Raw genomic sequence first — 23038 nt, 5'->3', positions numbered from 1 at the left:
TCCATTGGGGAAGTTAGATGGGAGGTAGGCAGGGTTTCCTTCTGCTTTTCTTAGCAACTTACTAGCAAGGACTGAAAAGCCACTTCAACAGGATGTTGGGGTAGGTAGGGTAAGTGTTTGAGTAGTTAGAATGCCTGTATCCCACAACAGAGGGCGTGACAGCAAGTCCTGCTCCTGGCTCCAGATTGAAGATTCGTGCTCAAGCAGAACCAAGGAGTATCTGCGATGGCCATACATTCACTTCCCAGCATACTGATGAGGTTTTCACCTATGTGTTTCACCTTGCTGAGCCCTGGCTGCTACAAGCATTAGAGAAGTGAACAACTAAACACTATTCTATTCGTCTATGTTCATCGACAAATGCGCATCAACAGAGACTTCTCTGCCCAATATTTCCATTATACCACATGCCAGCTTAAGCCTATGGAATCAGTAATTTACAGAAACTTACAGTAATCATACTTAATGTAAAGTAAATACAGACATTTAGACATGCTTATATAACTCTTTCCTGTCATCCAGTCCACGGGATTAAATCCATGGGGGTGTTGAGGCAAGGGCTGATATGAGCCTCAATGACATACATGTCCTGTAAAGCTGTGGTTCTCCGACTGAAGCACACAGCCATCAGCTGCAGTTGAGCTTAGCAGGTGCACATGCCCAGTCACAGACCTTTCCTTATCTGTTGGCCCAGAATCTCTGGAGAGAAGACTCTAGAAACTTTCATCTTCTCATCATGTCACCTTTTTTTTGGAAGTTAAACTTTGAGAAGCATTGAACTATGCAAAAAAAAACCTTTGCAAAGTCACACTTATCAAATAATAAATGGATACATTCACATTTGCATCTCATTTGCTGAAAGTCCAGGTCCTATTATGCATTGATAGATTCCCAATGAATATGACTTTGGCTCCTTCAAAATGTGCTGTCTCTTCTGTGTCTATTGATCTTTAACTTCTTTTTAAAAGAATCCTCTTGCAGCCGTGACACCTAAGGATATTTCACAATCGACTGATTGAATAACCCTACTTCTGGCTAATAATTTCAACACTTTCCCACTCAGTGCCTTTCAAGATTAGATATTTTGCAAGCTGAATTCTGAACTCCAGATGTCTCCTCCTATCTCTGACAACAGAAGGATATCCACACAGACACATCTTCCCAACTCAGAAATGCCACTAGAGGGATCACAAGCAAATCTGACTCCAGGCTCCCCACATATTTACCTTTCCACAGGTTCAGAACTCTGGAGACAAAAACGCTTTCCTCTGTCTGTCATTTCTTAAAATATAGTGTTCTCCATTGAGGGGGCTAGAGAAGCCAAACTTCTCAGCACCTGCTTTGAGTGGACTTTCACTGGAGTATGTACTGCTGTGCAAACACTTCACATGCTGGTAAATTTGCTGGTTTTTCTATTTCAAAGGTGGAGGAGAGGGAGTGTAAGAAGGAAAGGGGTAAGGAGAGGAAGAGAGGAAATGGAGGGCAAGGATGGGAAGAGTGAGGCAGAATTCTTGCGTGCTCATTCACTCTCCAAACACTCACAACAGCCTGGATGAGGCTGGCAGCTGGAACGCAACCTTGGGCTCCCAGGAGAGTAGCAGGGATCTGAGTACTAGGACCGTCACGTCATCCCCCTGTTGCACATGAGAAGGAAGTTGAAATGAAGAGCAGTGCTGTGTATCAGATCCAGGCACTGCGGTGTCGATTGTAGATGTCTTCAACAGAGTTTTCTGGTTAGGACAATTCTGTTTAAATATCATCCAAAACAGCCCTTTGCATGACATGATTTTAATGCACACTAGGATTGGAAGACAACAGTTTATACCTCATCTAGGACTCTTATTCAGAGTGCACTCTATGCAGAAAGAATACTCCAGTGGAAGAAATCACTTAGCGGAGAATTGAACAATGCAGTAATACTCAAACCTTCAATATGTCTCTGATTGTAATACAAATATGTATTTCAAATTGCCAAGAAATTTAGTCTATAGGGAAGTACAAAAAGGGGGAGAGGCTACACATGTGGCCTGCCCAAATGGAAAGGCACAGACAATATCACCAAAGTTGATAACATGGCTTATCTGTAGGAGCAACAGTTACCAATTTCTGTAAACTTACAGATACCTGAACTTGTAAAAGTGTACACCTATGTCACTCCAGTTAGAATGACCATTGCCAGATAGACAAACAGCAAATGCCTTAGAAACCCTTGGTGGGAGTATAAAGTAGCCTGGCCATGCTGGACAACAGTAAGAAAGTTCTTCCAGAAACTAAAAGCAGATCTATCATGACTCAGCTATCTCAGTTTTAGCACATATCTGAAGGAAATGAAATTAGCTTAGGGGAAAACCATAACTACAACACTGTATTCAGTGCAGCTCTATTTACAACAGCAAAAATGGAAAATCAGCCTAGGTTTCCACCAGTAAATGAGTGTATTAAAAAACAAAGCACCAAAAAGATGTGATGTGTATACAAAATAGAATAGTCTTCCTCCATTACAAATAATGAAACTGTGAGATTTGCAATGAAATTAATGGCACCAGAAGTAATTAAATAAAATAAAGTATACAAAGAAGAAAAATACTTGGCATCTTGTCTCCTGTCTGGGAGTTTAAAATAAGTTGATCTGAAATCAGATCATGATTACCAGGAAAAGTTGGAAGAGCAGGAGCAAAGGCAGGTTGGACAAATGGTAACAAAGCACGGCCAGACACATGTGGTAGGTTCCAGCAGTCCACGGCACTGTGGGGCGAGTATAGCTCACTACCATGAAGGAGAACAGGCTTTAATTCTTTAAAATATAAATAAATGTAAGATCTAATGACCTGTTTTGATCATTCTACCCTGTTTGCCTGGGTTGAAGCGCAACAAGGGATTGAAAATTGATTTCAAATTGTTGTAGCTCCTCCTAGCAGATAATACTTCCTCTTTCTTTTTCTTCTCAGAGTCCAGCAGGACGGACTAAGCTCAGCCAAAGCATATTCCTGTGCTACAAGGTGAGTAAATATGGCAAAGGCAAATCATCTTAATTTCAGTTTAGCTTGTGAGTAGCACCGTCCCGCTCCCCAGCTCTTCCTACCGCCAAACCTCTCATGTTTGATCGACTGGCAGTAAGGGGGATTTCACTCTGCATGGGGATTGGCCCAGTGAGACCCACGCAGGTCAAGTGCAGCCTTTGTGGTTTAGGAGTGTCTTCAGTGAATGTGCCTTCTGTTTCCAGTGCAAATGCATCCAACTTCCTAACAGAGCAGTCCAGGCCACAGGTCCTCACCAGCAATGCCCCTGGTTAGGCAGGTCTATAGGAGCATAGACCAAGGGAGAGAAGCAAGATTGGAAATGCGTGGAGCCAGAAAATAATCTGTGGAAACTGTCATGACCCTTACATGTAGTTAATGTCATTTAAAGGGACAGTCCCAATTTCAACCGCAGTCATAAAACTGTATGTAGCCTTACAAATAGTGTGTGGTTTTAGAAAGCTAAATGTTTGGAAACTATTAATGTACTTTAAAATTAATTCTGTCATTAAAACTAGAGAAAATTTTGAATTGTTTCTGCAGCTCCTTAGTTTTGTTTTCACAGACTCATTGTGTAAAGAGGCATTCAGAAACAAGACTGGCAGAGAAGGGCATTTGTCCCAGCAGTAGGATGCCCGCATCCTAAATCAAGGTATCTGAGTGTGGTCCCTTCCTCCCGCGGCCGCCTCCAGCTTCCTCCCAGAGCAGACCTTAGTAGGCAGCCAGGGTGGCTCAGGTGACTGGATACCTGCCACCTGCTGGAAACCTGAACTGAGTTCCTGGTTTCCTGTTTCAACTTACCCAGTCATGGTTCTTGTGGACATCTGGGGAGCCAGTGAGTGGGAGCACTCTCTCCGTCTGTCTTTCTCTTTAGTGAGTGAAGGCACTAGCCATCTCCCTCTCCGTCTCTCTCCATCTCTCTCTCTCTGTTCCTCTCTCCCTTTGTCTCCTCAAATAATCAAACTAAAGGAAAATTATTTTTAAAAATTATAAAGTAGACAAAATATGTAAACAAATAAGAATTATATGAACTTGTGCCCAAAAATTCATAACATTATTATATACATAAGAAACCCTGGAGAAATTCATGGGAAAAGTAACATTCAAAGGCAAGTTCATCTTGGCGTAAAGCAAATTGAAATCCATGTTGATGAGGATATCCTCAAAAAATTCATGAAATGTGTATATTATACAAATACTGTGTTCCCAGATCAAGTACAGTTTGTACCATTTTCAATCAACTTTTTGCAGTATCTGTGTCTGTTTTTTCTTTTAAGTTTAAGAATATCTATGTATTTTAGAGAGAGAAATATATTTCTGCTGCTGGTTCATTCCTCCAATAGCTGCAATAGACAGTCAGGTACAGGCCAGACAGCGCCAGGAGTCACAGGCTCCACTGAGGTCTTCCACAAAGGCGAGGAGAACAGAGTACATGAGCCATCACCGCTGCTCCCCAGAACACGCATCGGCAGGATGCTGGACAGGCAGCAGAAGTGGATCTTGATCCCAGCCACTCTGGTCCAGGGTGTGAGTGTCCCATGAGGCAACATAATCTGTTCCAATGCCAGTCACCACTCATATATTTTTAATGATCTTTCATTCTCTGGTTCACTCCCCAGATTGCCACAACAGCCATGTTTGAGCCAGAACAAAATCAGGAGCCAGGAGCTTCTTCTGGTTCTTCAACGTGAGTGTGGGTTCCAAAGTACTTGGACCATTGTCTGCTGCTTTCCCTGGGTCATTAATGCTCCAGGACTCTGGGCTGTCAATGCTGCAGGGGGCGGCTTAACCCACGGTGCCACAGCAACAGCCCCAATCTTTGTAAATATTTAAAGTTATCTTTAAAAGATAGTATTTTCAAGTGATGCTTTTCCTCATTCTAAAATGAACTCAGAAAAATATTGACAAAGGGGCCTTCAGATTAAGTGAGTTTTCAGCCACTTGAACCTTCCTGCCCAGTTCAGGATGCATTGCCCAAGCCCAGCATTAGGCAGTACTATTTCCAAGGTCATCACTACAGGCTGGGGGAAGGGGGGTGAGTTTTGTAGTTTTGTGGGTTAAGCTGCTGTGTGTGCGCCGGTTAGAGTCCCAGTTCTTTCATTTCCATCCAAGCTCCCTGGTAACATGCCTCAGGAAGCAGTGGGAGATGGCCCCAGGACTTAGGTGGGAGACTCAGACCAGATGTGTTGCTCATGTTACTGGTACCAGGCTTCAGCTGAGCCCAGCCACATCACGGTGAACATCTGGGGAATATCATGTATGTATGTGTGTGTGTGTGTGTGTGTGTGTGTGTGTGTGTGAATTGGATTGTAGATAGGTAATTTAAATAATGCAGATTGGCAGCCCACAATTTTCTGGACATTTGACTTAGCTACTGTTTAGGTCCAGGGATTCTTCTCCTGACGTGTAAAGGCATTTGTATTGTGGATACATTTTTCGTCAGAAATTCCAAATTAAAACTCCCTCGGGGAATGCTTCTACAGGGAGGGATGGGCTGGCAAACTTAGCCTGCCTGCTAACATTAAGTGTTGGTTCCCAGAGCAGGCAACACTGGGTTAGCAGCACTAACTGCCATTGGGCACTGTCATAAAAGCTGGCTTCCTATTCCCTAAGTGCAAATGTACCACCTAGCAAGAAAGAAGCAAAACCCACAATGCCATCAGACCCCGAAAACAGTCTCAGGCTAAGCGGTTACGTGTTTCTGTAACACTGACAATGTCACCGGATTTACATAGTACCTTCAAGTTACAGGTTTTTCCAGATCATTTGCGTCTGAATCCTGCCAAGACAAAGTTCACTATCGAAGTCCACGCCTCCTGTGTATGATGGAGCCCCAGCAGAGGAATGGTACTTTTCTCCCACTCAGGGATGCATTTCCTGGAGTGCTGTTTATACTACAATCATTACTGATGCCTTTGGTAAGGCAGCCACAGGCTCCATGGAAATCTTCCTCTTTGGCAAGGTCAGCTATGTGGAGGGATTTTCCCTTTCGCAGCAGGCTGGGGCGTCAACAGGCAGCACCCCACTTTTCTTCTCACTAGACTTGTGTTGTATGGTTTTGTTTGGACTCTGTGTACCTGTCAGATTCTGAGTTTGAGTAACTCTTGCCTGATAGATGCTCATGTGATTTCTTTTCTTCTTCACTTTCAAACCTTTTAAAGCTTAAATTCAAAGCAAATTCAACTGCAGTTTTAAAAGATTGATTGATTGGTTGGTTGATTCCATTATTGGAGAGTCAGATTTACAGAGAGAAGGAGAGACAGAAAGATCTTCCATCTATTAGTTCACTTCCCAAATGGCCAAAACAGCCAGAGCTAAGATAATCCAAAACTAAGAGCCAGGAGCTTCTTCTGGGTCTCCCACACAGTGCAAGATCCCAAGGCTTAGAAAATTTAGAGCAATCCTTTTTTTTTTTTTTTCCTCAAATCCATTAACCTTTTTGTTTCTTTCAATCTCACTGCCTAATTTTTTTTATTAATTATTTTGCATTATGTGACAGTTTCATAGGCTCTGGGAGTCCCCACGCCCCTCCCCCCTGGTGGATTCCTCCACCTTGATGCAGTATTACAGTTCAAATTCAATCAAGATTCTTTCCTTGCAAACATATACCAAGCATAAAGTCCAGCTACTTATTGTCCAGATGGGTTGAACAGTTTCTTGGGGAGACCATTTCTGGTCCGAAGTTAGAGCTGGTAGAATATCATCCCAGTCGATTAAGAGTCCCAATATAACATCAACAGCAATTTGCAATATTATGGAATTGACATGGTTTTGAGTAACCAGTATGTTAAAAAAAAAAAAAAGCAAGTCCTAACCACAACCTATGATTAGCTCATTGACATTTCAATTTTAGTTTATATTCAGGACCGGCTGCTATATACCTTAAAATGGCTATAAGGTACCATTCAGCTGTCTCGTGTCTATTTCATTTTAGTATTTAGCCATTTGTTGTGTTGAAGTATACAATTTTGCTGATCTTGGCAGATTTTAGGATAATCTAGACTGGCTTGTATCTCTAACAAGACATTTGTCGACAATTAAGGTGCAGAACATTTTTGGGGGCGGGTGTGCAGGAAAATCCTCAACACCATGGTGAGGAGTAACTAATCTTTGTGTCCCACCCAGCAAGGCATGAGCCAATCCATGCCAGCTCTTTCCTGTCAGATTTCAAGCTCTACTTTCTGTTGTTTTTCTATTTATTTTAGGTTTTTTTAGTTTGTATGATTGTTTGTTTGCTGTGAGGGGTTTTCGAAGCGATCCTGATGGTCATTGCGAGGGAGGGTGGGGTTCCAGAGGTGGAGCCAGGCTCAGACCAGAGAAAGCTCTCCTCCCTGGTCCCGAAGGACATTTATTGTTCTTCTGTTTCTGCGGACCGCTCAGGGCTTCTGGTTGTCTTTCCGATGACGTTGGTTTCTGCGCGGTAGTGTTTGGACTTCTTCCATCCCCAGCGGAAGCTCCGGTTGGGGGTGGGTGACCTCAGAGTACTCGGCCTCCGAGGGCATCCAATTCCCTGTGGCCTCCTTGGCAGTTGGGATATAGTCCTTGTTGCTCGTATTAATAGTTTGTGGTGAAGGTCTGAGAGTCTTTATGGTTGGGATCCAGGCTTTCTCCTTACCACCTGCTCCACTCTGGAGTGCCCCCCTGCTCCACGCACATGACCTCCTGTTAAGAGGTTGTCAGGATCACACCCGATTCCCCCCTCATGCATTGGTATAGTCGTTTTGCTATTGTTTAGTGCCGCTTTGAGTCTGTTGTCTATGAATTACCAGATTTGATCTTGATAGTCACTGCCTAATTTTTGCCTACATTCAAAAATGTCTTTAATGAGATTATCTTTATGTTTTAATGCTAGAAAAATGAAAATGAAAGAACTTTGATTTCTTGGTAGGGAATCACATCAGGGAATCTGTGTACTCATTTTATTTTCCCTTTTGTTATTAGAGGATTGGAATGTTTCAAACAATTACAAAGACATTCTGCCAGTATTCACACCTTCCCTTCCTGTACTTTTATTGGTAACTGCCCACAATTCTAATTATAACCGAGGTACACGTTCTTCCCTGGAGAATTTTAAAGACCTGTAAAGTGTCAAGGGATATTCTTTCTCTATTCACTACTGTCCCCACACCTGGCTGCCCAGTGCCTCCTCAGGCTGATGCTCAGCCCAGCCCACGTGATTCCCACAGGCCAGCTCTTCACTACCCTTCCCGCCCATGTCTCACAGCCATGAAGTGAGAGCCTTAGGAACACCAGGCATTCCTTCTGCTCTGAAGGACTCCTGCTCTGCAGGTCCTCTGCACCAGACTGAGAAAAGGCATCCCGTAGGGGTGTGTTTCCCCTTTCGCTTATACACAGAGGCATGGCTTGAGGACAAGCCATTTTGCTGTGAACCTGCCAATTGTGTCTACAAGGGAGCTTCAGAAAGTCCACACAACGGGCACACATTTGGCTGAGGAGTTGAGTCTGCTAAGTGAGCCACACCCCGTATCAGGAGGCCTGGCTGGAGTGTCAACTGTGGTTTGACTTTAGTTCCCTGCTAATTCACGTCCTGAGAGAAGCAGATGGTGGCTCAAGCACTTGGTTCGTTGTTACCTAGGTTCGAAACCCTGGATTAGAATTCTGAATCTTGGCTTTGACTTGGCCCATTCCTAGCTGTTGTGTGCATTTGAACTGGGGGCTGAAACATCTGAATCTGTCATTTTACCTCCTAGGTGAAAATGGAAATCACTGGTAAGATGTTAAAAAAAAAAAAAAAAAAGAAAGAAAGAAAAAGATAGTGAGTTGGGAAGGATTTAACCTAGTTATTAAGACATGCCCAGCTCGCCCATTGGAGTGCTTGATCGGGTTCAATATCAGGCTTCAGACCCTGACTGCATCTTGTTGGCAATACAGACTCGGGGAAGAAGCAGTCCTAGTTCAGGTAACTGGTTCCTCCTGCCCACCCCGCGGGTGACCTGCATTCCAGTCCGGGCCCCTAACTTCAGCTCCAGCACTAAGCCTGCTGCTGTGGGTGCTTGGGTGGTGAGCCAGCTAACAGAGGCTTCTTCTTTCCCACTGCTTCTGCATCCTTTTGTTGTTGCTGTTGTTGTTGTTGTTTCTGAATTCAAGTTCCATAAGAAACTCCCACTTTCTAATTCCGTTTTGCATAGTGTGACCCTTATATTTCAATTATTGCACACGCCACCAGAGGGCAGCACTGCAGGTCAGTGGGTCAAGCCACAGCCTGCAATACCAGCATCCCACGTGTGCATTGGTTCTAGTTCCTGCTGTATCACTTCTCATCAAACACACCTGGGAAAGGAACAGAGCCAACTGAGGTGATTCTAAGTCTACAGCCATATGGGAAACCAGGGTGGGCTTTCTGGGCTGGCTCCTGGCTTAGTCCAGAAAAATGGCAGTGAAACAGCAGATTGAAAATCTTTCTCTAACTCTGCTTTTCCAATAAACAATTTGTTGAAAATGTGGGCCCGTGTTCTGTTTTATAGAAAGGCAAAAAATTAAATGCCAATACACACACATTCACACACACACACACACATTTAGCTCAAATGCTAATGTAAATGGAATTAAATAAGTTTTTTGTGCAAAAGTTTCTAAACCCATGAGCATAGGGACCCTCAAAACTGAGGAATTTTTATGTTCTAAAAATAACATATGTGTTCTTCAATCTGTTGCAACAAAATACAGTGCACTTTTAACTATATTTTTTTATCATTTGAATGTTTATAATGGCCTTGTACATTCTCAGAAATCCACACAAGTTTATAGACAACAATGAATATTGTTCTCGACAGATAGATCAGTAGATGGGTAAACAGAGAAGGAACATTCAGGAAATGGCATTCTATTAATCATCAGTAACACAGTGTCTCCCCACACACTGGAGGCTCTGGGGAGGAGGGCCATGCCCTCACAACACTCTATCACTATTTAACACCACCAGACCTTTAACTGTTTCTGTTTATGCTGTCACACAAAGCAATGAACACACTGGCAAAACTTCCAACCGTTGCCAACATTCTCTGAGTCTACAGGGAGACCTGCACTTCTGAATTGCTAATAGAGATGAAAATGGGCCCAGTGCTTTTGGAAGCCAGTCTGTCAGTACGCAGAAAGATCACATCTCACCTTTGGTCCAGCAATTGCTCTTCTAGGAATTTAAACTGCAGATACATGCTTGCTCGCAATTGCTTTAGAAGCACATATGCGAGTTTATTCACTGTGCTTTTATTTTTCTAAGATTTTTAAGAAGCCTAAAATTGCTCATCCATTGATGATACCCAAATGAATTATGGTATAAATCTACAATCACTGGAGTTGATGCCAACCCATATTCTTGCCTTTCCCTTGCGTTCTCTGGCTGTGCGGGTCATGACAGGGATCAGAGTGCAGAGTAAGGGCACCATAACACAGCAGCCTCTCCACGCATCTCAGATGCTCCCCCTTGCACAGTCCCTAGACTGTGGCTGTTCACTACATCCAATTTCTCTTATGATTCTGCATTATTTTGTATTATTTTCGGAGCATACAATGCCAGAATCCTCTCCTTCTTGTTAATTTTATTCCTTAAAAACAAAAATCAATTCCTCAGTGGTCCTAGGGTCACTCAGTGTGTTTGGCTCATCCCGTAAGTCAGACACAGAGTAAAAGCTGACTTACATGTGACGTATGTATGTGTGTCCCACATGGAAAAATAGCCTGAAAGTTGGAGAGATTTGCCAGAACTGGCACTGAGGATTATGATGTCTTGAAAAAAATTCCGGATTCAGACACCACAGCAGCCCAAGGACGGAGTCCCTCGTCTGTTATTTGGGCACTAATTTTCATTATAATGTACTAATGCTAAAAACACTACACACTAATTAATGGATGTCAAACCAATTTCCCAATCTATTCTTTCTTGATTATTCCTACATCCATTGACTTCCAGAACAATGGAGCCCACACACATCCTATTTCAAATAGGAGAGCAAGGTATGATAATGCTATGGACAAAACACATCACACTGAGTTACCCTCTTTGGGAAGAGGGGTACGTGGAGGGTCCACCATCCTAGAATCCTTCCAGTGATTGAGTGCATTTGAGATCAATGTGCTAATGACATTTCAGGGTTAAGAAGCTACATGAAGTTTCTTCAGGTCATGATAAGAAATCTATGGAGCACTTTTTTAGAGCCGTTGTTTAGAAATACAGTATTTACTTGCTTGAAATGAATGGTGGGGCCTAACATCCAGTATATGCAGACAGGTTCCTTTTCTGAAGTCCTGGCAATGACAATTATTGGCTGTGTGATCTTGAAATATTTATGGGACTCCTTGGACTACAAATATTTCCATATCATTATGTTGTAATGATATCTATTTGTCTATCTATCCATCCATCCAATAAACTTTTACAGCTAAAGTTCTAATTTGGAAGCATAGTAACATAGACAATTGTTGGGAGCACTGCACGAATGCCCTGCCCTAAGATGGTGGCTGGTTCAAGGCCAGAAGGCAGCAGGAGGACAGGAGGTCACAGGTGAGGCAGATCTGCCTCCTTTCCAGGGCCTGGCCAGTCAGGTAACACCCAGTGGACCTACAGGAATGGAAGTGATGGGAGTGAGAGCTGAGGCTGCTATGGCAATGAATGTGGCTGCTGTCATCTCTAAGGCTAGCCTGTTTTTGCAATGTTTTGGAGCATGGAGAGTATAGCTGTTTTAGCTGCTTCTGTGATTTTTGACTGAAGGAATTGGGAATGCTTGCATTAGAGAGGGATGCTTTTGATTGTTGTCTCATTGTTTATAGAATTATGGAGTCTGTAGTTGTGGGGGGATTCTGTATTTGGGATTTCTGTTTTGGAGGTTTTTTCCCCTTGTGGCCTGTTTTCCTGTTAGATGATGGGTGGATTGTGTAAGTGAACAATGTGATGAGAATGTGCTACCAGTTGGCGGATGATCGCATGTGCCTTGACCTTGGAGTCCTGGCTGTTGCTCCATAACTACTGTTAAAGAGTGAATAATGGCTTGCTCAGAATTATCTTTTGAGACGCCTGCTTAGCCTTGAAGTGCAGACGGAGTGATCAAATGACTGTACATGACCCCTGAGTCATGAAGTAAAAGCAAAATAATTAGTTACTTGTGCAGAGGCTTGTGAGGTGTCTGAGTAAATAAAAAGGACAGCCTTTTCTTGGGCTGTGTGCAAGATCATGTAAGAATGTGTGCAAGACCATGTAAGAACGGGTGAGACCATGTAAGAATGTGTGAGAACGGGTAAGACCAGGTGAGAACATGCAAGAATGCACCAAGTGTCAGTGTCTGTGTCTTTCTTTATCGCCAACTCCACACACCCTTCCCGAGCTCTGAACTCTCGGCTGGAGCTGGACTCCGGCAGACAATAACATCAAGACTAAGATACATTCCCTAATGGGGCCAGAGGGGTAGCCTAGTGGTTAAGTCCTCACCATGTATGCGCTGGGACCCCATATGGGTACTGGTTCATATGCTGGCTGCTCTACTTCCCATCCAGCTCCCTGCTTACAGCCTGGGAAAGCAGTCGAGGACAGCCCAAAGCCTTGGAACCCCCCACACCTGCATGGGAGACCAGGAAGAAGCTCCTGGTTTGGGATCAGTTCAGCTCTGACCGTTAAGGCTACTTGGAGAATGAATCAGCAGCTGCAAGATCTCTATCTCTCTGTCTGTCCTCTTCGTATATCTAATTTTCCCAATAAAAGTAAATCAATCTTTTTTTTTAAAAAAAAGAGATATATTCTCTGAGCTTCAAATTTAAAAACGTCTGATCTCACACATTGTATAGAGTTAACCGCCATGGCAAAAGCTTTCTGACAATTGGAAAATGTTTAATATTGACTAGGGTGGCAGGACTTCATGTGGACGCCAAACACTGCTTCACTGCTTCACAATTAATTTCTCCTTTGCAGAATTAAAAGCAATCTTGGACAGAGATCTCTAGTTGCAGCAAGGAAAAGACATGATATAACAATCTACAACTTGGGCTTGATGACATGTGATGGGTTCAAGTGCCCTCTGTGGAATGGGAACTGCCCACATACACACTCTCGTTTTTCTTTGGAGATGGTTTTCACCAAAGCGTGTTTGAAATGTGTCCTAGCTTGCATAGCTGTGTTCACCACCCATCATCAGATAAGAAGGAGCATGAAGATGAAACATACATGTCTTAACTGCTGACAGCAACCTACCGTATCTAAAGGCTTTGGCAATTCTCACTTTTAGAGAATTGTCCTTAGACAGTGTACTGTACCTCCACATCACCCGGAGATCTCCCTTACCCTGAAACACTGGGCAGAAAGAAGACAATCTTATTTGACCTGAGTTAGTCTTCTCAGAGAGCTCTAACAGTATAAAAAATAAATTGAATCCTAAAGAAGTTCAAAGCAACTACAAAAACACTCAAGAAGCTCTCTCTCTCTCTCTCTCTCTCTCTCTCTCTATCTATCTCTTTTCAAATAGAATAGTCTGAACAATCAGAAAAAACAGGCCTGGAGTATTCTGCTCATGGTGGCTGCTTCCACAACACGTGGCCCGGCACACTGTAGACTCCGCCGTTTTCTTCACAGCAGCAGTGTGGGATCGCCTTTCTACAGTCTTACCTGTGGGCATCATGCTTGCCATCTTCTGTATTTTGACAGCTTCCACTTAATGTGGAATGCATACTTGGGGAGGGTACAGATGCAGGGGTTGGTTGACTCCATTCACAGAGTTACCCAAAGCAAGTCTGCTCACCCAATGAGGAAGGGAGGGGAGCATCAGTGAGGGGAGAGGCAACTTTCTGAACTTCAGGATCACCTGAGTTGTGCTAGCCCATTGTCACAGACACACAAGCGCTTCTAATTCTCTCTGGCTGGGAGCTCAGAATGGAAGGTGACATCTCACAGTACTGTGCACTTCAGTGCAGGCACAGAGCACATTTACAGAAGGAGGAATGGGAAGATGTGGATGTAAGGAACAATATTCTCAAGGCTTTATGTGTCAAAGTCACCTTGACAGCGTTCCTTTAAAAGTCAGCAACTTTCCACTCATTTTCAATTTCACATTTGTTTTTCAAAGACTAGAAATCTATTTTTAGTCTAATGGATGGAGTAAATGAAATAAAATCAGCCTTTGTGTCTCTCAACTCTACAAAACTTGGCTAAATTACATTTTAGAGAAAGTGAGTAGAGTGAGCTTTAGAAGTCATAGGAATGCTGCATTGCTGCGATGGGATTTAGCTACGATGTTGGGTGCTTTGCTTCATTTTCTTTCAGGCCGTCCTCTGTCAGCATTGAACTGATGACCATCCCAATTCCCTCTGAGCTCCTTAGAAAGAAATGACATTAGCAATCTAAAAGGCATTGTGTGTGTGTGTGTGTGCTGCAATGTTTCTATGAAAATATGCATTATTCTTAACTATGTAGGTATAATATTTCTGGAACCAGACTTAAAATTTACAGATTGGTATCTGTTGTGAATCTTACATAGAAACATAATTTCTTAAGATTTATTTATTTTTATTGGAAAGTCAGATATGCAGAGAGGAGGAGAGACAGAAAGGAAGATCTTCCATCTGCTGATTCACTCCCCAAGTGACCGTGATGGCTAAAGCTGAGCTGATCCAAACCCAGGAGCCAGGAGCTTCCTCCAGGTCCTCCACGTGGGTACATTTTTCCAAGGTCTTGGACCATCCTCCACTGCCCCCCTAGGGAACCAAAAGGGAGCTTGATGGGAAGTGAGACCACTGGGATTAGAAATAGCACCCAAATGGGATCAGATACTTTCAAGACAAGGACTTTAGCCACCAGACTACCATGCCGAGCCCAGAAACATATAATTATAGCCTAAGTTGAACACACAAGAATTTATTAGTTTTCCTTCATAGGCTCTGCAAATATAGAAAGTTTTGAAGTGATGAAATTAAATCCTGATTGAAGTATGATTGCTCAGTAAAATTCAAATACAATTTCTTTCATTCAAAATATTTAAATAGAAAAAAATAAAAATTGAATGAGATATTTTATCATAAAGCCAGTCCTTGTTTCCCTTTCCTCAGGTAACTCTGAACAGTGACACTGCCACCCCATTGTGATCACTGCAGTCTTGTCTTCTCTGGTTTTTTGAGCACCTTCTCTGTCCCTGGTGAGTCTGTGCTCCCAGCACAGGGGAAGCTGAATGATAACTGATAGATCCTCAACAAGGAGTGCATCTCTGATCAGGGTCAGAGCCCAGCCCAGCTGGTTCCTACAGTTGAGTGCCTTTCTAGAAGTCCAAGTGCCAGCCCAAAAGCAGCAAGAACAGAAAAAAAATCCAGTCAGCCCTGTCCAAGTGAGAATCCCACTGCAGTCCTTAGGACAGCTTCAGCTCAACTAGATTTAAATCTCCCGCTGATTCGCTGATTTGATAGACTGAGATATCTTAAGAGACCCACTGAGAGAATTCTCGTGTTATCCCTGAATACCCACAGTGACTGAGTCTCAGCTGGGACAAAAGCCAGGAGACAGGAAAGCAATGTAGATTTCCCAACTGGCTGTTAGGGAGTCAACTACTCGAGTCATCAAGGACGCCACTTAGAGCTGCACTTGCCGGAAGCTGGATTCAGGGACCAGAGCAGCAGGTTGAATCTGGTCATTTGAGTGCGGGATGTAGGGGTCTGTGGCACTAAGGTAACTATCCACTTCTTGTCTTGATGGTTCCTTCCTTCCAGAAAATCCTTCTCCAACCCCTCACATTCAAATTTCACATATTCACATATTCACCTAAAGCCATAAGCAGCATCTTCAGGTCCATCTGTGTTATTTATGTTTGGAATCCATTTTGCACAGTATTCATACAAGGCTCTTCTCAGTGGAAACCTTTTTCTTCTCTATACGATGCTTTCTTCAATGTTCACTTCAACTTAGGGCCCATCTGACGCATTTCCACTTGCTCCTCACCTGGTACCCTTTGTAAAGCTGTGCTATGCCACTCTCTGCTCCTCCTACAGGTGTCCTCCAGCCATGTGGAACAACCTGCACACTCAGTTTCCCCAGGATACTGGTGTACTATAGGCTTCAGTGTATTCCTTTGCTTGTGAATACCTTTCCGACTTTCCTGCTGTAATTTACATCAAGATAGTTCAAATCTTCTACATAAAGGTTTCACAACTCCATGGTGAACAAGCCATCATCTATCCTTCTCACCAATACTCAGGTGTCATTGTCACACCTGCCATGGTTAGACTGCACGTCATCCTCCAGGAAGTTTGACTGTACCTGTGTGACTATATTTGCCCAGTGGAAGGTTGCCACAGGTGCCACATTCAGGTAGAAGTCTTGAAAAGCTAGCAGTGCTCCCTTGTACCTTCTTCTCCCTGCCATGGTAACTTACCAGATGATTGGGCCTCACTAGCTCAGAATGAGAGTGTTGTTAAAGAAGATCTCCCCTCAATGCGTGACAGGCAAGCAGCACAAGTAACCATGAAGTGATCACTGAAATGGGAGGTTGCTGATTCCAACAGAGTAACTTAGCTCATCCATACAATACCATTGTCTGAATAACTATCTCTATGTACCTGAAGCACCTTCATTTTTCTCATTCTCAATAGTTATCTAATTCTATTCCCATTCTTATATTTTCTGTTTGCTTTGCTGGTAGATCATTGCTACCTATGCATATGGATTGTATCTTGGCTACTCACCAGTGTTTGGCACAAGCATCCCCTCAGAAAACACACACATTCAGTGAGTTAACAGTAAGTGTTCATTTGGCACTGAATGCACCTTGATGCTAACGCTGGTGTCTACTCACAGTTATGGCAAGTAGCACCAATGTAGCCCGTGCCACTGCAGTTACAATGGAAGGTGGACCAGGACTGGGAGCAGCTCCCTCCATGTTCACAGTAGTTTGGCAAACACCTAAAGGGAAAGAATTTAGAGCAAACAAGTTAAAGCCTGTCCTTTGGAACAGCTGCATACCATTTTTCAAATCAGCAGTGTCCTTTTTTACTTAAGTTGATTTATTGGAAAGACAGATTTACAGTAAAGGAGAGACAGAAGGAAGGATCTCCTGTCTGCTGCCCAGGCTAAAGCCAGGAGTTTCCTCCACGTCTCCCACACGGGTGCAGGATCCCAAGGCTTTGGACCTTTCTTGACTGATTTCCCAGGGCACAAAAAGGGAGCTAGAAGGGAAGTGGAGCAGCCAGGACATGAAACAGCACCCATATGGGATTCTGACACTTACAAGGCAAGGATTTAGCCACTAGTCCATTGATCCAAGCCGACAGGCATACCCACATGGGAGGAAGCTGCAGGCTCCTGCACTCCGCGCAGTACACGATTGCTCATTTTGGCCATTTAAACTAAGATCCTTACTACATAAATCTGTATGTTACACTGAACAATGTTTTTAGTACAAATATTTAAAATTAACTATGGTATTCATAGAATATGTTAGCAAACGCCTTTAGATGGCTCCATCTGAAGGGTATCATCACAGTTATGAAAATGAAGGAATTTTTTTTTTGTATAAGAAATTTAAATTTCAGAAAGACATGCTAGGGTGCTTTTAAGAAAATCGTGTCGAATCTTCATGGATTTCAAAGCATATTGCCCTAAAATTAATTTGATTTCAGTTTCGTTTCTTTATCAGTTTTTTTTTAAATACATTTGTCTGTGTTTACACTCCAGCTCAGCCATGTGCCGTGTGGAGTCCTTTCCTCATAACCTTTAATATCACAGTCAAACATCTCACTGTTGCCACCATGAGATGCAGGTGTTCAGTAAACAGAATTAAGAACAAAAGCCGTGATAGATACTGTCATTCTTTAAGACAATCTTTCTGTGAGTCTAAGGGTAAAAGAACAGCATTATGTTATCTACAAATGAAGACAATGTGAGGAATGAAGTTACTTAAGTGTTATAGTATGCTAAATGTGACCATTGTGGAAACACCAAGAATCTGAGGCAAGCAAGATATGATGATTTATTCTAATGCTCTAATAGGTAGGAAACCCTCCAGCAAAAAAATGCTTCAGAAGCCACAATTTAGTATCCATGCATAAGTTCAGACATTTTAATAGAAATTTTCTGGTCAGCACAGCAAACCTACAATATGCTGACACCACCGATGTTTGGCCAAAGCTTGCTGATAACTTCATGATATCCAAATTTCCAAATTTCCATGCATGGAGAAGTAGAATGCAAAAATAAACTTATTTGGTTGTGAACATTTTTGAAATCCATGTATTAATTATTCTAATGTATTCAATTGTCATGTACTTTAACACCCTTATGTGCCTCAGCATATGGAAAATAGTGGGAGAAAGGAACTAGGAAATCAATTATACAGACTGTTAAAAACGAAAACACAAACCTGAGTCTCTGCCACAAATTCAACACCTCTTGGTTGGTGCCCCACCTTGGTAGAGAAGCAGGGACACAGGGCTGCCGCTCAAGTGATGTGGAATACCTCCCTGCACTCCTGTACTGAGGAGGAGGTCAGGTAAACTCAGAGCATCGATTTCCTTATCACCACAATCTTAGCATGGAATTTGACTCTGGGCCTGTCTTGAAGGAAGTTCTCAGTGAGTCTGCTCTCAACCCAGAGAAGGACATCTGGCTCAGGACACATGGCGGGGAGAGCAGAGCTGACCCATGGAGCCTGAAGGACACGGAATGTGAACTCTGATGCTAAGCCTGCAGCTTGTCCCTGCTCCTTCCCAAATGTGGCTGTGCCCGTGGATCTCCTAAGGGATGCTTTCATCTCTGTTACAGTTATTAAGACAATCTGAACTCCTTCCAGGAATATCCTCATTTCACTCAGGTTAGTTCAAGTTAGAACTAACAGGATCTCAAACAGAAACAAAACACATCTATTTCTTGTCATCTGCACTTTATAATCTGAGGCATCCAAATCTCATTAAGCCAATAGGCAGAGAGATTGTAGCTGTAAGCAATAAATATGAAGTGTGAAAGACATCTTTAATAAGCCCACATAGACATTGTATTGCAGTATTAACAAACTCCACTTACCAATAAAACTGTGGACTGGAAATTTATTTACCCACAGGCAATCAAAGGACAAAAGATGTAGTGAAATGGAGGGAAATATTACTTGGGAAAGGGAAAATGTGATTTTCCTAGAGTGAGGCAAGATAATGAATGAATACTTGGAGGGCTGCCTTGGAGCTGGGTTCAGTTTGGTTCGTTGCACACTATGATTAGACAATCTCATCTGTAAAGTCAGTACTTGAAATAAAAGATGCATAAGGCCAAGTTGCTTACTTTAACAAAGACAGTTTATAAATGTGATTTCCATTTCCTTAAATAGGTTCATTTTAACCAGTTTTATTTACTTCTTTCTCTATTTATCATGAACTTCACATTTAAAGATATGAACCTAGAAAGGGAAGAGCATTGAACATGTTGTGGGGGTCATTACATGCTCAGGTGTAAGGTCTTTAACTCCGCTAGCCAAGGTCAAGGTCTGTAACCTTGCGTACACTTAGGCAGACTGAGAAGGGCAGATGTGGCTTCCTTTCATACACAGTGTTAAACAAAGACAACTTTCAACATGCACACGACGGCTTTTTTCACCTCTCCATGAGCCCAGCTAAGCTGCTATTGACTTTGGAGCTGTTTTAGATGATGGAGATTAGTCAAAAGAAGGGCACAGAAGAGCTGGAAGTAGAAGGGAGAAGGGAGAAAGCCATAGACATGAAAGTTATTATGGTATTTGATGGTTGTCCAGGAAGAGTGGTTCCCCAGAGGAGGAAGACTGAATCATTTGGGTGAAGACAAGAGGCAGATGTTTCTCAGAACTGAAGCCAGAATCCAATCTGAAGCATCCTGGCAAGCAAACTTTCAGTAGAGTGATCTCACCCCTCTCTTTTTTTACATCAAAAGTGTAAATTCTTTCTTTCTGCCACTGAAGGTCAGTTTCATGAGTATATTGGAAACGATGATGGAAAAATAGCCTTTTGTATAGCACAAAGACATATTCAAAGTTTTAAAGAAGACAGACACTCAATAAATGGTTGATTAAATGGATGAATGACAGTTGCAAGGGAGCGACAGCCAGCAGAGAGTTTGCACTTTACTGTACTTCTGCAGTTAACCACTAACTGGACTGCACTCAGCTTACTTTTACCTGCTGACCACTGAGCACCACAATGAGCTCACTGTGAAAGAAAGGAGAGAAGAGCCTTGCTTTTGCTGCTTTTCTAAGTGGTAAGGAAATGGTGAAGCAAGAAAGGATAGTCTTTTGTGCAGAACAGGCAAGGATTGACCTGTTTGGGCACAGGGACTGGTTCCTCCAAAAAGGACCCCGTGCAGTGGCTGTTTAGGGTGTTAGTAAATGATGCACTTTCGCTTGATTACTGATGGATATTTGAGCTGCAGTGTAGGTCACTAATAATTCTGTTACAGAAATACTTGGAAAAATAATTGTCCCCAGAATGAGTTATAAACAAAGCACTCTTGCTGATGTCATTTAGGATTCTTTTTGGGTATTAACAGTTTCTGGATAAAATCTAAACATGCATTTTGTTAGTTTTAATGAGATGAAAAAAATCTTCTAGGAAACCATCCTTAAAAAAATTCCCCACAATAGAGAAATCAAGTTTTAATTGTATTTTAAAACTTGTTAGTTATTCATTTTTGAAACCTTTGAAAAACAGCAACCAAGAAAGCAGCCCTTGCACCTGCTCAGTTCTTAAATTGCTGTTTCAGATAACCAAAGCCCTTCTCTAGCTACTTAAGTAACACCATAAGATTACAGGACCTATTCCAACGTGAGCATCCCTTGACAATTAAAGACCTCCTCCTTTGGAGAAGTCTAACAATCACTATTTGGGATCTTAATTTGCCGCATATTTGCTTATTAATGTATTATACATGTTCTAAGCCTATTTAAGTTAACTTGATTGCTTCTTTGTTTTTAACACTAAGATAAGGAATATTATAGGTTATGCTTTCTTCTTGTAGCCAGACCTCTTAGATTAGTTTTTGCAAACCAAATAGAACAATTTAACCTAAGTCTGTTGCATAAGTGATAGAAATAAATCTAATCACCTTAGGGGGCAAAACAAGATGAACGAATAGGTAAGAACATGTTGAAACAGACAAAGTTTCTTTGGGGATCTCCCCAATCGAACTGCTGGACTCAGAATCCTAACCATCAAAAGACAGAGGACAGAACAAGTCAATCAACCACCTCAGCCATATGTTGGCATTGAAAAACTGGGCAAACAGAGACTCTAAGATGGACTATGTCAATCAGTGGATTATTCAATGACCTCATCGTGCTTAGAATGGTGAGATTGGCAGCAATTCATAACTGTTGAACTATCAAAACCACTTAAGCAAGACCCTCAGAGCATGCCCCACATCAGGGACCTGGGGTGGGTGGGGGACTGGGTGGAGCTTCTCCCTTAAAATCCTCCTTTACCTTAGATACATGAAGAAAACAATGTGGAAATAATAGTCTTACCCACTTTCCTGTAGCCCTTGAACCTTTCTACCCTAATTAACTATGTAAAGGTTGTCAAAAATATAATAAAAAATGGAAAAAGTAAAAAAAAAAAAGAACATGTTGAAACAGTTGGAGAATCATTGCATAGGGTGAAGCTGAGAGGTGATGATCCGGGAAATAGGAGAGAACAGGCCAACAGCAGAGGGGCACCTGGAGACCCATGGACATGGGGAAGCAGCAGAGACAGTAGAGTGCCGTTGCAGTGCCGAGATACCCCAGTGGTAGTCAGCAAATGACATTCGGAGCCTCACCACTGGTCCAGTAGGAAGGGACATTCACTGGGAGCTCAGGAGGTAAATCCAGGTACAGAACTGACTTTCCTGCTGCTCTGCTTGATGTGACCATGAGTAGAAGCAGAGTGACACAGAGTGACACCCAAGCAAGCAAGTGCATTAGCAGAGTGGATTTCACAAAACAGACCTCCACCAGTGCTCATCAGGGACCATTCTGTGTACTGAGGAAAAGACCATGGGACTGGAGGAACACCAGCAAGCTGTGCATATCCTAAGTCAGGAGTGAGCTCTTTTTGGCTCAATGCATTGCATTGGTCCCAAAGGGAAACAGTACATACTAGGCATCCTACAAGATCCATCCAAGATAAGGTCCTTATGGCTTCCAGACCTAATGACCAGCAAACCAAACGTTCCACCAATGCTATATCAGGTGCCATTTTGCATACTGAGGAAAAGCCTGTAGTGTTGAAGGAACAGCAACACGTGGTACAGGCATTAAGCCAGGAGTTAATTTACTTCGGCCTCAATATACAGCACTTGTCTCACAGGGGAACTACTAAATAGTAAATCCTACAGGTTCCACACAAAATACATCCAGATGGCCTTCAGAGCTAATGGAGAGCAGGTTTCAGCAAGACCAGCACCATTGGCAACCCAGTGATTTAGGACATCTGGTGTTTTCTAATCCCAGGCACTGACTGAACCGGCAGTGGGGCAAAGACTGTGCAGGCAATGGTGTGTTTAGAGCACAGGATCGCATGGCTGGAGAGTGGTAAGCCAGAATCTGGGGCTACAAAGACTGTGGTGGATGCCAAGATCAAAAGCCTGAGACTGAAACTTGCAGGTTGCAAATGACTGCAAGCAAAGAACTGGGTATCAAATACAATCAGTAAAAGTGACCTGTAGACCTGCAGGCAACACAACTTTGAAGGCAGCCCAAAGGAGAGAAATCTGCTAACTAGCGTAGCAGTAACCAAGAGCAAAAGAAGAGATAGAGGCGTAGCGGATATTACCGATGCCTCCTCCACAAAGGGGCAAAAGCCTTTGCCAATCTCAGATTTAACGGAAGAATTGAGGAAATGGAGGATAAAGAATTGTTAAAATGTGTTATAAAGCTGCTTCTCAACAACAAGAAGTGCATACAAGAGTTCAAGGAATTTAAGGAACTGGTCACACAGTAAATAACAACACTGAAACAAGATCAAGCAGAATTGTTAGAAATGAAGGACACAATGGAGCAAAACAAAAATTCAGTGGAGAACCACAAGAATAGAATGAACAAGGCAGA

At 42.7% G+C, this 23038-nt stretch overlaps 1 protein-coding gene across 1 annotated transcript in view; it reads right to left on the bottom strand.

Annotated features, from left to right (window-relative positions):
• The window catches only part of LOC131480344 (contactin-associated protein-like 5), a 478118-nt gene that overhangs the window by 170229 nt on the left and 284851 nt on the right, over positions 1 to 23038 (bottom strand). Inside the window, exon 11 of the mRNA XM_058664336.1 lies at positions 16796 to 16902. Within this exon, the coding sequence (XP_058520319.1) occupies positions 16796 to 16902 (107 nt within the window). The remainder of the gene's footprint in view (positions 1 to 16795; positions 16903 to 23038) is intronic.

The sequence above is a fragment of the Ochotona princeps genome, chromosome 5, assembly GCF_030435755.1.
Source record: "Ochotona princeps isolate mOchPri1 chromosome 5, mOchPri1.hap1, whole genome shotgun sequence".
In the NCBI taxonomy this organism is placed as follows: Eukaryota; Metazoa; Chordata; class Mammalia; order Lagomorpha; family Ochotonidae; genus Ochotona; species Ochotona princeps.
This window is presented reverse-complemented; position numbering and strand designations above follow the sequence as displayed.